Source organism: Haematobia irritans, chromosome 5 (genome assembly GCF_050003625.1).
Source record: "Haematobia irritans isolate KBUSLIRL chromosome 5, ASM5000362v1, whole genome shotgun sequence".
In the NCBI taxonomy this organism is placed as follows: Eukaryota; Metazoa; Arthropoda; class Insecta; order Diptera; family Muscidae; genus Haematobia; species Haematobia irritans.
This window is the reverse complement of record NC_134401.1, coordinates 20,748,373-20,763,881: the sequence shown is the minus strand read 5'-3', so window position 1 is coordinate 20,763,881 and position 15,509 is coordinate 20,748,373. Positions and strand designations below refer to the sequence as shown.

Below are 15,509 nucleotides of genomic sequence, written 5' to 3'. Positions count from 1 at the left end.
GACGGAATTTCCGTGTTTGTAAGGAATCTTACAGTGTGACCGAACGCTATGAATTATCGGTCGTAAGTGTTCTCGATCCCATAAACAAGCTGCAATATCGATTATGTCTACGAGCATAATTTATAATGTGGCCAATATCTGGGATATGTTTGACATCAACACTGTCGTCCGGATAATCTTATAATCTGGACGGAGCATAATACCCCGTTCCCAATATGATCGAAATCTAATTTTTTATACATCTGAAGTCTCGCTTTTGTTTCCAAAGACAATTTCCAAGTATCGAGAATAGTGTGAACGTAGTTTAATATTTGTTTGATGTAATGACAAATTGATATGAAAGTATTGCGTTTTCAAATTACAAATCGTTACGTTTTGACTAATTGCATACTTCTAACACTCACTACGATGTGTTGACACCAAATGTCATTATTTTGTTTTCTCTTTCTGCTGCCATCAAAAGAAGCGACGTGTGTGCTTAATTTTGCAGTTAATTTATTTAGTATCCTGAACACACAATCAACAAATAAAATGATGAATTCCCCACCAGTTTTTATAGACCTTTCCATGGATGAACAGGTATGTCGTGGATGATATCGGAGGGACCGAACAAAAACAAAACTATATTGCAATTTGTATTTGAGGTTATGTTTCTTGGTATGATGTTCTTAAACAATTCTGTTTGACAGGTCCAGGAACTAAGAAAATATTTCAAGAATTTGGGAGCTGAAATCTCCTCGGAAAAATCCAGCAAGGGCGTAGAAGATGATTTGCATAAAATCATTGGAGTTTGTGATGTGTGTTTCAAAGATGGGGAGCCAGCACAAATTGACTGCATATTGAACAGCATTGTGTCCATAATGATTACGGTTAGTGATGACAAATAACCATCAAAAAACACAGTGTTAACCAATGTTTACTTATTTACAGATCTCCCTGGATCGTGGTGAAAACATCATTTTGGCTTATTGTGAGAAGATGACTAAAGCTCCCAATGTACCACTGACAAAAGTATGTTTGCAGTCACTTTGGCGTCTGTTCAATAACCTCGATACTGCCTCGCCCTTGCGTTACCATGTATACTACCGTTTGGTACAAGTGGCCAAACAATGTGACCATGTTATGGAAGTTTTTACCGGCGTTGAACAAGTTAAGACACAGTTTGCCAACTGTCCTCCCTCGGCCGAACAAATGCAAAAGTTATACCGTCTTTTGCACGACGTTACTAAAGACACCAACTTGGAGGTTTCAGCTAAAGTTATGATCGAGTTGTTGGGAACATATACTTCGGACAACGCTTGCGTTGCACGCGAGGATGCCATGAAGTGCATAGTCACTGCATTAGCTGATCCCAACACCTTCCTTTTGGATCCCTTGTTGGCTCTTAAACCCGTTCGCATCTTGGAAGGTGATTTAATACACGATTTGTTATCAATTTTCGTATCGGAAAAGCTGCCAGCCTACGTAAAATTTTATGAAGAACACAAGGAATTCGTTAACTCTCAAGGCCTCAATCATGAACAAAACATGAAGAAAATGCGTTTGCTCACCTTTATGCAATTGGCAGAAAGTAATCCAGAAATGAGCTTTGAGACACTAACAAAGGAATTGCAAATTACTGAAGATGAAGTTGAACCATTTGTCATCGAAGTGCTTAAGACTAAATTGGTAAGAGCCCGCCTTGATCAAGCCAATCGCAAAGTACATATTTCTTCCACTATGCATCGTACTTTCGGTGCCCCACAATGGGAACAATTGAGAGATCTTTTACATGCTTGGAAAGAGAATTTGAGTTCTGTGCGTGATGGATTGACACAGGTATCAGCAGTACAATTGGATTTAGCTCGTAGCCAAAAATTAGTTCATTAGGTTGGACTATATGAGAAATCAAGTAACACACATTTAACAAGCAACGTTTAATTTTTTTATGGCGTCTATATATTTAATAAAAGAAAATAAATATAAAAGGTATCTCCCTAAATGGGAGATACAGTGGAACACTAAAAGTCGTTTTTATTTTATACTTAAAAGAGAATGTTGAGATTACTTCGTACAAATATTCTTTGTCGGCATTGGTTTTAAAGTTCCTCGTGAACTTTCATATTTTGGCGTTCTTTTTCCTTTGGATATGCCCAAAAATATGAAGGAAAGCCTTTAACATCCCTTTCTCTTTTTACGAAAGCTGAATATGATGATATACAGTTACCAATGAAATGGTTGGCCATACCCAAAATTGTTAAATCCAGATGTGGGTTATCGTCTGGCAAACGATACACGGAGATATTCATGCGCTGCAATGCACTGTTCAACTCGGTTATCATGTGATTTGCATCAGAAGCCACAAATACGGAACGTATCTCATTTTTAGGATGATCTTGTTTAACATTTTTTATTAAACGCTTTATTTGTCGTATTATTAATTCCTTGGATGGCATACATAGCTCCGGATATAAATTGCCCTTTTCATTATTATATCCTAAGCATTGGGGAGATGCAAATAATTGTTGGCTATCCTTAATGTGATCACAGGCCCTAACCCAATCAATGCCATTACGTAAATGAATCCCCAAAAATGAGCCCTTAGGAAGGGTATTTTTGATGAATTTTGTAGCTGCATTGCGATAGTTTTGATTCCACTTTAGATAGGTATGTAGATCTTTGTTTTCTTTTTGCACAGGAAAACTTGCAGGAGCGCCAGTAAAGGCTATTACCGGCCATGTAGTGGCGGGGTAGCGTTCATTCCATTTTTCTGCCATATTACTATGATGCACATCAAAATGCAGGGGACCATAAAATTCCGACTCAATAAAATTTATTTCAAATGTATCCCAAAACGGGCCAAATGGATTGCCCTCCTTTGCATGACATCCGGGCTTTGTGTTCTCTTTTTTCTGTATGCTTTTACGTTCCATATAACAAAACGATATACGTTTTTCTTCGGGCCATATAGAGGGTGCTAGATTTTGCATAAAATCGGCCATCAAAACAGTACGATGGTAAGTTTGTAAAGCTTCCACATCAAAGTACTTATCAAATGGTACTTGTATTGAACGCATTTCACCTTTGCGATACTCAACCCAAGGTGGTAAAATCAATGTACGATTCAAAGCTTTGGCAAAAGCAAATGCTCCCAAAAAGTGATCAGCTTGGTTACCAAATCGTCCTTAGAAGAATTAACTAAAGTAAGGAAGATTGTCAAATAAAACGTTTTCGTTATAATTACCCATGCAAGGACAATAAGCTAGGTATCCATTCGAATCAATTTCCAGTGTATTTGACAAACTCAAGCCCATAATAATCATGAACGAAACTAAATGCATTTTTATGGTTTCTTCCACTTTGTAATGAATGTAAATGACGATCTTTCAATAGGAATATAAATAAAAGCAATTCTTCTTATGATTAGTAATACTATAGCATTTTATCTGGACTTGTATTTTAGAAATGTAATTAAGGACACAGAAACTGCAAATCTACTATTGCCGTTCTCTCATCTGCTTGTAAACAGTATCCAGTATGCCGGTATCCTCTTTCGGCACTTTGACTGTTATCGAAATAATGACATTCAATCGATAACATTATTGTTAATCGATGTGCTGGGTCAAGGGATGGCAGTCGCAATTTTAAAAAAACGCTCATCCTGTGTTTATTGGGTTGTTTAGAGGAATGCAAAATGAAAAAGAGTTTAGAGAATGCCTAAATGCTTTTGTGATGAATTATTTGCTGTACTATGTACACAATCATCTCAAAATCCCCTTTTATGAGATTTGAAATCCCCTTTGTAATGTTTAGGACACATACTTCCATACGAATGACTCGTTGCATTTCTTTTTTTTTGGGGTGGGGGCCCTTCAAACAAAATTTCAACAATCTTGATAGTTACATTTATAACTATGATTATATTCATATTTGCATTTATTATTATTATTGTTGTTAGAATTATGATTATATTTCTTTGCCTAGGCTTTAAGACTAGTTGTACTTTAATTATTGGCCTTGTAGGCTTAGTATAACATATAAATAAATAAAAATGAAATGAAAATTGAAAGACGCATAAAGTATGAACCATTTACCTTTAAAAAATTATAACTCACACATTCAAAATCTTGCCAATATCGCGTTTGGCATCTCTATACCGTTTTGAAAAAGTGTGTCATCGTTTGCTAGTGCAGATTCTCAGCTGATACAGTAACTACTTGCAACGTGGAGAGGTTTCATCATATTATTTATATATATTTATTAAGTCCTATTGCATTTAACTCCTTGATAAAATCCAAAAAATGGCTAAACGTCAACAGCCAATGTGGCAGCCACCTGCAGTCACAGCAGATGCTCCGAAATTACGCTTATTCAATAGTTTAACCAGACAAAAAGAGGAATTTGTGCCTTTGGATGGAAACAATGTAACATGGTACAGCTGTGGTCCAACTGTCTACGATGCCTCTCATATGGGCCACGCAAGGTAATTTGATGCGTTACTTTTGTAATTCTCAATTATTTTTTTTTAATGTTTTAGGTCCTATATATCATTCGATATTTTGAGGAGGGTTTTATCAGACTATTTTGGCTACAATATCCACTATGTCATGAACATTACAGACATTGATGATAAGATAATAAAACGTGCTCGTCAAAATTATCTCTTTGATTGCTACAAACAGCGAGCGACATATGCTCCCTTGGATCAATTATTGGAAGATCAACGTTCCGTTTTGTCCCAGTTTCAAAATACTTGTGCAAAAAATACCGATCCCGATAAAAAAGTGATGTTGGATAAATTATTCGAACGTATGAATCATGCGATAGAAATTCTATCTAAGGCAGTGACCAGTGGCAGTGAGGATGAGATCAGTAACGCAAGAGATAATTATCTCACAGAAGCCAAAGATCCTATATCTGATTGGTTGGACAAGAAAGATGGTTCCTCTATAAACGATAATGCAATTTTTGAATCTCTGCCACGTTATTGGGAGGATCAATTTCACAAAGATATGAAAGCCTTGAATGTAAGGAAAAATATTTCTTATTCCCAATTTCAAATTAATTTAAATTCATTTATAATATTTTGAATATTATCTTTATTGTTTCTGTGATATGCCCGTTTTATAAACAGTGTCAATTCTATGTTTGAATCTATCAATTTCATAAAAATTAGGCCGATTTTATCGCATAGGGGCCAAATCGATTACGGGCAGGATAAGAAATCTAGTCTCTTAAACACCTTGGAAATTATTTTTAAATGGAAATTTTTGATTTGCCAGTTTCCAGATAAAAGCGGACATAATATATTCTCAATATTGTATTCAATTTCATTTCATTGTAAAACAAAAGTAATTCAATTAACAAAAAGTCACCAATTCTCCCTTTATTTGATTTTAGATTTTGCCTCCAGATGTACTTACACGCGTTTCTGAATACGTTCCTCAAATTGTTGCTTTCATCCAAAGGATCATAGACAATGGTTTAGCTTATGCAGCAAATGGTTCGGTATATTTCAATGTAAACGCTTTCGATGGCAAGGATAAACATTTCTATGCTAAACTGGTTCCTGAAGCATATGGCGATACGAAGTCACTCCAAGAGGGCGAAGGTGATTTATCTGTTGGAGAGGAACGTTTAACAGAAAAAAGATCCCCCAATGATTTTGCTTTGTGGAAAGCAAGCAAGGCGGGAGAACCTTGGTGGGATAGTCCATGGGGAAAAGGTCGACCTGGATGGCATATTGAATGTTCCGCAATGGCTTCGGATATCTTTGGCCCTATGTTTGATATTCATACTGGAGGTGTTGATCTTAAATTCCCTCATCATGATAATGAATTGGCACAATCGGAGGCAGCATTTGATGAAGCAGAATGGGTTAAATACTTTTTGCATACAGGCCATTTGACAATTGCTGGATGCAAAATGTCAAAATCCTTGAAAAATTTTATAACAATCCAACAAGCTCTGCAGAAGCATACACCATGTCAATTGAGGTTAGCTTTCCTATTGCACTCATGGAAGGACACTTTGGATTATTCGGACAATACTATGGATATGGCTATACAATATGAGCGTTTCTTAAATGTAGGTATACTCTGCTTCAGATTTGGGTAAATTAAAAAAAATGTTTGGTATCTACATCCATTTTATAATTTTGAAAAATAGGAGAGAGCTTTTAGGAAATTTTCATTTTGTTTAAATTTTGAAAATATTACTGTTTTAAGAATATTAGAAAATTTGACTTAAATTTAGGAAAAATTTGAATTTTTGGACTTATCGAGTTTTCTATGATTTATTTTTTACATGATCTCCATTTGGATGATTTGAAAGATCAAATGTTTAATTATCTTTTTTGAAAAATTATCGAAAACGTATTAATTGCATAATTTTTTATTTCGTAACTCTCCCATAGGAATTCTTCCTTAATGTTAAAGACCTTACGCGGCATGTAACAACCGATGAACCTCGTAGACAATTTGATGCATGGACATCTATCGAAGCAGGACTTCAAAAGAAATACAACGATGTCCGGAATGCTGTACACAGGGCTCTATGCGGTATGGCAAAATTTTGATGTTTGAAAACTCAAAAAATACATATTTTTTTCGAAATATTTTTAGACAACATTGACACACGCAGCGCCCTCGATGCTATCCGCGATCTCGTTACATCTGCCAATATTTACATACGTGACAATAAGGAGCGTTTAAATTGCCTTTTATTACGTAAAATAGCCACTTACATTACCAACCTCTTGTGTATTTTTGGTGCTATCAATCAAAAACCCAGCATGGGTTTCCCAGTGGGCGGTGGTTCAGATGGTAATGTAGATTTGGAATCAACCGTATTACCATATGTAGAGACGACTGCTGAATTCAGAAACCAAGTAAGAGAACTTGCCAAACAATTGAAGGCCACGGATATATTGAAATTATGCGATGAACTTCGGGATGAAATTCTTCCTAATTTGGGGGTACGATTAGAAGATAAAGATGGCGGTAAATATGCCGTAAAGTTAGTAGATCGTGAAACACTTTTGAAAGAAAGAGAAACCAAAAAGGCTGCCGAAGCAGAACGTTTGGCAGAAAAAGAACGTAAAAAAGAAGCAGCTGCTGCGGCCGCAGCAGCAAAAGAAGCTCAAAAGAAAATAAATCCCAAGGAAATGTTTTTAAGCGAAACCGACAAGTATTCAAAATTTGATGAAAATGTAAGTTATCATCGTTATAGGTTGCCTAGTAATCACTCTTATTATATTTCTTTGTTTTAGGGCTTACCTACCCACGACAAAGAGGGAAAAGAAGTTAGTAAGGGTCAGCTAAAGAAACTGCAAAAACTACAAGCTCAACAGGAAGTACGTTATAAGGAATATTTGGCATCCGTAAATGGGGCTTAATATTATTAAATTTTCTCGAGATAAAATGATTTTTTTTCTACTTTTGCAATAAAATATATTTAATAAAAAATGCATATAACCTGAAGTGTGTATATTCTATTTGAATTGAACTTTCCAAAATCCGAGTTTTCTATCATAGGCAGCAGCTATATATGGCAAACGATGATGCCAACTTAAACCAGCATATAATTTTAATGATGCTTCCACCAGGGGCACCGTTGACTTAGCTGTACATACTTTCAAGGTTATATCTGGTCTTCCTATACTTGCTGTTACAAATTCTGTGTTTGGAGCAAAGCGTACACAACGACCACCGTCTTCGTGGATTTGTTTAACGTCCGATGGCGAGCAAGGTTTATTCGATAAATCCCATGTAACAAGATCACCGTAGGATAAAGCAGTTATAAAGTGACAATTATTGAAGGACCAATCGGCCGACATTAGAGGAGATCTGGGCGCTTCAAGTGATAAAATCGATTGCTGTGACCTCACATTGTACATATGGACCACACCTTTCTTTTCGGCAACCAATACTTTATGTGGTTCTTCCGGATGCCATTTTACCGACATGCCCGCCGATGAAAGACAAAATGTAATCACATTCTCGTAATTTGATTCGGTAGACCAAATCTTACACGAATGATCATCACTTACCGATGCCAGAAATTCACCATCGGTGTCCCATGCAATATCATTTATATAATTCGTATGGGCTTTAAGTGTTTGTACTGTATCGGCATTTTGTAAGTCTGTACGAAATATTCTTAGAATAAAATCGCCACCGGCAGAACAAAATGTAACCGTTTTCGGAACAGTTACCAGCGATGTCTCGGGATGAAAGCTTAAGGCATCACAGCGATTTTCATTGTAGATGTCTTTGAGACGTTCCCATTCGAATGTTTCAGTTTCCGATTCCTCCTGAAAAATGTACTAGGGTAAACAATGTGCTTGTTTTGGTCGGCAAATGTTTCATACTTACAGGAAATCTTATTAATCCCAATATCAACTTCTTGTCAGATGCGATACAAATAAGATTGGATGCAAAATCCGTAGAACATATTTCGAACTTGTGAATTTGTTCGGCAAAACTTAAAAGATGGGTCGGAGGAGTTCTCATATTGTTTAGCATTTGTAACAACAAATAAGAAGATTTATCGCGGTTTCGGTTAGACTGGTTGTCAAAAGCTATGACTGTGGTACACTAGGTGTGTTCACATGTTATTGGCGTAAACATATGCATAAGAGTTGAAAACTATGTGAATTCAACTTGCTGAAAATGCGTTCCCATTTGTTTCCAACAAGAATTCAAATATTCTTACTTGTAGTGTGATAACATCATTGAATAGAGCGGGAATGGTGGTATAAAAAGTGTATTGCTACACTCATAGAAAAGTTTACGAAAACAGTAGATCGTTTCCGTTGTTGCATTTTTGTAATTGTCATGTCATTAAAAGACAAACATTTATCATTATGTCTGCATAAAAATATTGATAGTGGACCTCATAAAGTATTGTTTACAAGCTTGAAAAAGCATTTTGATTTATTGTATTCAGAAATAAAGGTATTCGTGATAGTGCGATTGATATATATTTGCTTGGAAAACCACAAGCTGGTATCGTGTATAAATGTCAATAAATCCGAAAAGTAAAAGTCAGATTTGATCAATCCACGCCGCAATGGTAAACAACTTTTTTATGAGCTGAACATATCGCAAGAGCACTGATGCAACACATATTAAAAACAAGCTTGGTTAGTCCAAACCATTGAAGTTCCAAAAAGTGCAAGAATGCACAAAAAGTTAGACTGCAAAGAGCCAAGTAATATGTAAGTGTATTTGTAAAAGTTGTAATTTTTGGTTATATTTCCGAAATGGAGCAAATTTGATTGGTATATTAGAACTCCAGCGATGTCGATTGTAATGGTGTGCTTATGTTCGCACCCAGCTCTGATTAACATTTCGGCCGCAAACCATGGGTATTCCAGCAGGACTCTGCACCATTGCACTCAGCACGCGTCAACCAAGAGTGCCTAAAAAGAGGTTCCTCGTCTCATTTCTACCGCACAATGACCACTAAAATCTCTCTGTCCAGGACATTTTGGAGAGTAAGGTTGGCACTAAAAAATATCAAAGTGTTGATCTCCCAAGACGGTTGGCACTAAAAAATATCAAAGTGTCGATCCCCAAGACGGCGGGATGGCCTGCACTGGACCAAAAAACCGCATAGTCACTTTCTTGCAACGTGTAATGGCTTTGCCAGTTGGTTGAATGCCATAATTAGTGCCAAAACTAGACAATTGAAAAAAATCTAAACTGATTCTAAAATTGTGTGTTATCTCCTCCAATATTTGCCTTCGAACAATCAAAATATAGCACTTTAGTTTGTTGCATTACATATGAGCCACCGAACGAAACAAGGTATGGAACTATGCACGTGTAGTTTTTACTTGTATGTCGAACACGAGTCATAAATAATCTACCAAAATTTAGAGAAAATGTTACCAAAAAACTACCAAACAAATAAATGTTATTTAGCAAAATTTTATTTCTACGGAAAATTTTGTCAAAATTTTATTTCTATAGAAAATTTTGTCAAAATTATATTTCTATAGAAAATTCTGTCAAAATTTGTTTTCTGTAGAAAATTTTATCAAAATTTTATTTTTAGTTTTGTTAGTTGACCTTTGGAATTTTACAATTTTGGGATTATTTGTTTGGCTTGAGGTCATGGACTAATGAAAAATGCTGGTGTTAATGTTTTTCATTACTTTTTATTGAAATATTGCTATTCTCGGATATTTCGATACACCATCGGTGATCATCTTCAGCGAGATATTATATTTTACAAAGTAATAGACTTTCTCCTTACAATGCTCATGTCTAATTTTATTTCTATAGAAAATTTTGTCAAATTTTTATTTCTATCGAAAAATTTTTAAAAAATTTTATGTCTATAGAAAATTTTGTCAAAATTTTATTTCCATAGAAAATTTTGTCAAATATTTATTTCCATAGAAAATTTTTGCAAAATTTTATTTTTATAGAAAAATTTTGCAAAATTTTATTTCCATTTGTTTTGTTTTGTTATTGTTGGTTTTGTTCTTTAAGCATTGTTGTTGTTTTTTATTTCAGCTTAAAACCATACATTGACTAAACTACAAGAGTAGCTTAACCAACAGAGGAAAAGAATGTTTGTCAAATTTATTTGGGCAAAGCCCTATAGACTGCAAGATGGTTGGATGGACGCACGTTTCGGAATTACCACATTCCTCATCAGCATCCTCTACTTGCAGCAAAACTATCAACCAATTATCAGAATAAATTCAGGCAGTTTATTAAACCCAACAAAAACCACACTTGAACCCTCCGAAAAAAGGTTTTACATTGATAGCCGGCTTTTGCCGAAATAAATTCGAAACAAACATATCTCTTTTCCTATGCCACTGTCAAATCATCGATTTGAAAAGAGATATGTTTGTTTCGAATTTATTTCGGCAAAAGCCGGCTATCAATGTAAAACCTTTTTTCGGAAGGTTCAAGTGTGGTTTTTGTTGGGTTTAATAAACTGCCTGAATTTATTCTGATAATTGGTTGATAGTTTTGCTGCAAGTAGAGGATGCTGATGAGGAATGTGGTAATTCCGAAACGTGCGTCCATCCAACCATCTTGCAGTCTATAGGGCTTTGCCCAAATAAATTTGACAAACATTCTTTTCCTCTGTTGGTTAAGCTACTCTTGTAGTTTAGTCAATGTATGGTTTTAAGCTGAAATAAAAAACAACAACAATGCTTAAAGAACAAAACCAACAATAACAAAACAAAACAAATGGAAAAAGAAGAGGAGGCACGCTCAAAATAAACCCAGCCATGTGAATCGATGATTTGACAGTGGCATAGGAAAAGAGATATGTTTGTTTCGAATTTATTTCGGCAAAAGCCGGCTATCAATGTAAAACCTTTTTTCGGAGGGTTCAAGTGTGGTTTTTGTTGGGTTTAATAAACTGCCTGAATTTATTCTGATAATTGGTTGATAGTTTTGCTGCAAGTAGAGGATGCTGATGAGGAATGTGGTAATTCCGAAACGTGCGTCCATCCAACCATCTTGCAGTCTATAGGGCTTTGCCCAAATAAATTTGACAAACATTCTTTTCCTCTGTTGGTTAAGCTACTCTTGTAGTTTAGTCAATGTATGGTTTTAAGCTGAAATAAAAAACAACAAAATTTTATTTCTATAGAAAATTTTGTCAAAATTTTATTTCTATAGAAAATTTTGTCAAAATTTTATTTCTATAGAAAATTTTTGCAAAATTTTATTTCTATAGAAAATTTTTGCGAAATTTTATATCTATAGAAAATTTTGTCAAAATTCTATTTCTATAGAAAATTTTGTCATAATATTATTTCTATATGCAATTTTGTCAAAATTATATTTCTATGGAAATTTTTTATTTCTATAGAAATTTTTGTTAGAATTTTATTTCTACAGAATTTTTGTCAACATTTTATTTCTATAGAAAATTTTGTCAACATTTTATTTCTATAGAAAATTTTGTCAAAATTTTATTTCTATATGCAATTTTGTCAAAATTATATATCTATGGAAATTGTTTTATTTCTATAGAATTTTTTATCAAAATTTTATTTCTATAGAAAATTTTGTCAAAATTTTAGTTCTAAGAGAATTTTGTCAAAATTTTATATCTATAGAGGATTTTGTCCAAATTTTTTTCTATAGAGAATTTTGTCCAAATTTTTTTCTATAGAAAATTTTGTCAAAATTTTAGTTCTATAGAGAATTTTGTCAAAATTTTATTTCTATAGAAAATTTTTGCAAAATTTTATTTCTATAGAAAATTTTTGAAAAATTTTATTTCTATACAAAATTTTGTGAAAATTTTATTTATATAGAAAATTTTGTCAAAATTTTATTTCTATAGGAAATTTTTGCAAAATTTTGTTTCTATATGCAATTTTGTCAAAATTATATATCTATGGAAATTGTTTTATTTCTATAGAATTTTTTATCAAAATTTTATTTCTATAGAAAATTTTGTCAAAATTTTAGTTCTAAGAGAATTTTGTCAAAATTTTATTTCTATAGAGGATTTTGTCCAAATTTTTTTCTATAGAGAATTTTGTCCAAATTTTTTTCTATAGAAAATTTTGTCAAAATTTTAGTTCTATAGAGAATTTTGTCAAAATTTTATTTCTATAGAAAATTTTTGAAAAATTTTATTTCTATCGAAAATTTTTGCAAAATTTTATTTCTATAGAAAATTTTTTCAAATTTTTATTTCTATAGAAAATTTTTGAAAAATTTTATTTCTATACAAAATTTTGTGAAAATTTTATTTATATAGAAAATTTTGTCAAAATTTTATTTCTATAGGAAATTTTTGCAAAATTTTGTTTCTATAGAAATTTTTGCAAAATTTTATTTCGATAGCAAAATTTCTCAAAATTTTATTTCTATAGAAAATTTTGTCAAAATTTTATTACTATAGAAATTTTGTCAAAATTGTATTTCTATAGAAAATTTTGTCAAAATTTTATTTTTATAGAAAATTTTTGCAAAATTTTATTTCTATAGAAAATTTTGTCACAATTTTATTTCTATAGAAAATTTTGTCAAAATTTTATTTCTATAGAAAATTTTGTCAAAATTTTATTTCTATAGAAAATTTTTGCAAAATTTTATTTCTATAGAAAATTTTTGCAAAATTTTATATCTATAGAAAATTTTGTCAATTTTTTTTTCTATAGAAAAATTTTGCAAAATTTTATTTCTATAGAAAATATTGCCAAAATTTTATTTCTATAGAAAATTTTGTCAAAATTTTGTTTCTATAGAAAATATTGCCAACATTTTATTTCTATAGAAAATTTTGTCAAAATTTTATTTCTATAGAAAATTTTGTCAAAATTTTATTTCTATAGAAAATTTTGTCAAAATTTTTTTTCGTAAAAAATTTTGTCAAAATTTTATTTTCATAGAAAATTTTGGCAAAATTTTATTTCTGTAAACAATTTTGTCAAAATTTTATTTCTATAGAAAATTTTGTTAAATTTTTATTTCTATAGAACATTTTTGAAAAATTTTATTTCTACAGAGAATTTTTTCAAAATTTTATTTCTACAGAAAATTTTTTCAAAATTTTATTTCTATACAAAATTTTGTAAAAATTTTATTTATGTAGAAAATTTTTGCAAAATTTTATTCCTATAGAAAGTTTGTGCAAAATTTTATTTCTATAGAAAATTTTTGCAAAATTTTATTTCTATAGAAAATGTTGTCAAAATTTTATTATTAATTTTGTCAAAATTTTATTTCTATATAAATTTTCTCAAAATTTTATTTCTATAGAAAAATTTTGCAAAGTTTTATTTCTATAGAAAATATTGTCAAAATTTTATTTCTATAGAAAATTTTGTCAAAATGTTATTTCCATAGAAAATGTTGTCAAAATCTTATTTCTATAGAAAATTTTGTTAAATTTTTATTTCTATAGAAACTTTTTGAAAAATTTTATTTCTACAGAAAATTTTGTCAAAATTTTATTTCTATACAAAATTTTGTGAAAATTTTATTTATATAGAAAGTTGTTGCAAAATTTTATTCCTATAGAAAATTTTTGCAAAATTTTATTTCTAAAGAACATTTTTGCAAAATTTTATTTCTATAGAAAATTTTGTCAAAATTTTATTTCTAACGAGAATTTTGTCAAAATTTTATTTCTATACAAAATTTTGTAAAAATTTTATTTCTATAGAAAATTTTATCAAAATTTTATTTCTATACAAAGTTTTGTGAAAATTTTATTTGTATAGAAAATTTTTGCAAATTTTATTTCGATAGAAAATTTTTGCAAATTTTATTTCTATAGAAAATTTTTGCAAAATTTTATTTCTATAGAAAATTTTGTCAAAATTTTATTTCTATAAAAAATTTTGTCAAAATTTTATTTCTAACGAAAATTTTTTCAAAATTTTATTTCTGTAAAAAATTTTGTCAAAATTTTTTTTCTTAGAAAATTTTGTCAAAATTTTATTTCCATAGAAAAGTTTGGCAAAATTTTATTTCTGTAAAAAATTTTGTCAAAATTTTTTTATTCATCAATTCCCAGATTTCAGTTCTTGAGCCTTCTGGGCCACGATTTTTATCAAATCGGGTTGAAACTTGTCATGTGATGTCAGTGCTATCATCTGGTTTCATATCGGTCCATATTTATTTATACCCAATCTTGTCTTTTACTCTGTACCTGTTTCATTCTTAATACAGAGTTTTCTTATTGTTTTAACCATAATTTATAGTTCTTGTACTCTATCCAATTCCCATCCATGAGAAAATAAGCGTGAGGGAATCACTACTTGTGGAAATTTAACCACTTTCCATTTCCACTTGAGGTTCAAAATATCCTTCATAGGGGATGTAGGATGTTTTCAATTAGCTGCGTTTTACACCAAATTATATGTCCGTCACTCATTGTAAAAGGATGTTGTAGGTGATTATAACACAATATGTTCCCATCTTGAAATATGATTGAGGATAACTCTTCCAACAGAGCAATGCAATTCAATTTTTCCTTGAAGATAAACGTCATGAAAAAAAATCATAATAAAATTAAAATAATTTGTTGTAAGAATGCATATGGTGTGGATTTGGAGGAATCTTTGTTAAAGGAAAATCACATCTGAGGATGCGGAAGTAGAGAGAAGAAGAAAAGGATTTCACTTTTAGGACTTTAGATCAGCATACCAACAAATGGTATCAATGGAAGGACTTTTTATATGTTAATGGGGGGCAGACAACCGGAAGTGTTTCCAAAAAAAAAAAAATAAATAAAAGGAAATTTTGACAATATTTCCTATAGCAAAGACATTTTGATAATATGGTATATCCTTTAGTAACGAAGTTTTGACAAAATTTTCTACACTGAAAGAAGAGTTTTCTTTTCTGAGGAACGAAATTTTAGACAAGTGAAGTTTTCTTTTGACGCGAAAAAAATTTACTTTAAAAGCAAGTAAAAAAGAATGGAGACAATCGTTCAATCGCTTATTATAATTCCAGTTTATTTGTCCTAAAAGAAAGTATTTTGTAAGAATGGGGAATTTCGTTTGTATAAAAATTCATTCCGGA

General features: G+C 31.5%; 4 protein-coding genes across 4 annotated transcripts; 2 read left to right on the top strand and 2 right to left on the bottom strand.

The window, feature by feature from the left end:
* The first annotated feature begins 420 nt into the window (after nucleotides 1–420).
* Nucleotides 421–2,006, top strand: eIF3m (eukaryotic translation initiation factor 3 subunit m). Its single transcript, XM_075309450.1, has 3 exons — nucleotides 421–579; nucleotides 690–869; nucleotides 931–2,006. Exons 1-3 carry the CDS (start codon nucleotides 424–426, stop codon nucleotides 1,867–1,869), a joined length of 1,275 nt encoding a protein of 424 aa, XP_075165565.1. The 5' UTR covers nucleotides 421–423; the 3' UTR covers nucleotides 1,870–2,006.
* O-fut1 (O-fucosyltransferase 1) lies at nucleotides 1,916–3,528 on the bottom strand. The gene is made up of 2 exons (XM_075309451.1): nucleotides 3,224–3,528; nucleotides 1,916–3,163 (listed from the first exon to the last, which is right to left on the bottom strand). Exons 1-2 carry the CDS (start codon nucleotides 3,318–3,320, stop codon nucleotides 2,079–2,081), a joined length of 1,182 nt encoding a protein of 393 aa, XP_075165566.1. The 5' UTR covers nucleotides 3,321–3,528; the 3' UTR covers nucleotides 1,916–2,078.
* A 645-nt stretch (nucleotides 3,529–4,173) lies between these two features.
* CysRS (cysteine--tRNA ligase, cytoplasmic) lies at nucleotides 4,174–7,460 on the top strand. The gene is made up of 6 exons (XM_075309505.1): nucleotides 4,174–4,462; nucleotides 4,517–5,006; nucleotides 5,380–6,066; nucleotides 6,395–6,539; nucleotides 6,603–7,189; nucleotides 7,250–7,460. Exons 1-6 carry the CDS (start codon nucleotides 4,281–4,283, stop codon nucleotides 7,373–7,375), a joined length of 2,217 nt encoding a protein of 738 aa, XP_075165620.1. The 5' UTR covers nucleotides 4,174–4,280; the 3' UTR covers nucleotides 7,376–7,460.
* On the bottom strand, nucleotides 7,405–8,575 carry Nup37 (nuclear pore complex protein Nup37). The gene is made up of 2 exons (XM_075309506.1): nucleotides 8,355–8,575; nucleotides 7,405–8,293 (listed from the first exon to the last, which is right to left on the bottom strand). Exons 1-2 carry the CDS (start codon nucleotides 8,502–8,504, stop codon nucleotides 7,472–7,474), a joined length of 972 nt encoding a protein of 323 aa, XP_075165621.1. The 5' UTR covers nucleotides 8,505–8,575; the 3' UTR covers nucleotides 7,405–7,471.
* Between the last annotated feature and the right edge of the window lie 6,934 nt (nucleotides 8,576–15,509).

Excerpts from the sequence above, each read along its gene's own strand:
- eIF3m (XM_075309450.1), top strand. The coding sequence starts at position 424 with ATGTCATTATTTTGTTTTCTCTTTCTGCTGCCATCAAAAGAAGCGACG. Across the intron at positions 580-689 it reads ACCTTTCCATGGATGAACAG|GTCCAGGAACTAAGAAAATA; the intron begins GTATGTCGTGGA and ends TCTGTTTGACAG. Across the intron at positions 870-930 it reads TTGTGTCCATAATGATTACG|ATCTCCCTGGATCGTGGTGA; the intron begins GTTAGTGATGAC and ends ACTTATTTACAG.
- O-fut1 (XM_075309451.1), bottom strand. The coding sequence starts at position 3,320 with ATGCATTTAGTTTCGTTCATGATTATTATGGGCTTGAGTTTGTCAAAT. Across the intron at positions 3,164-3,223 it reads AGCTTATTGTCCTTGCATGG|GACGATTTGGTAACCAAGCT; the intron begins GTAATTATAACG and ends AATTCTTCTAAG.
- CysRS (XM_075309505.1), top strand. The coding sequence starts at position 4,281 with ATGGCTAAACGTCAACAGCCAATGTGGCAGCCACCTGCAGTCACAGCA. Across the intron at positions 4,463-4,516 it reads TCTCATATGGGCCACGCAAG|GTCCTATATATCATTCGATA; the intron begins GTAATTTGATGC and ends TTAATGTTTTAG. Across the intron at positions 6,067-6,394 it reads AATATGAGCGTTTCTTAAAT|GAATTCTTCCTTAATGTTAA; the intron begins GTAGGTATACTC and ends ACTCTCCCATAG.
- Nup37 (XM_075309506.1), bottom strand. The coding sequence starts at position 8,504 with ATGCTAAACAATATGAGAACTCCTCCGACCCATCTTTTAAGTTTTGCC. Across the intron at positions 8,294-8,354 it reads TGGGATTAATAAGATTTCCT|GAGGAATCGGAAACTGAAAC; the intron begins GTAAGTATGAAA and ends TACATTTTTCAG.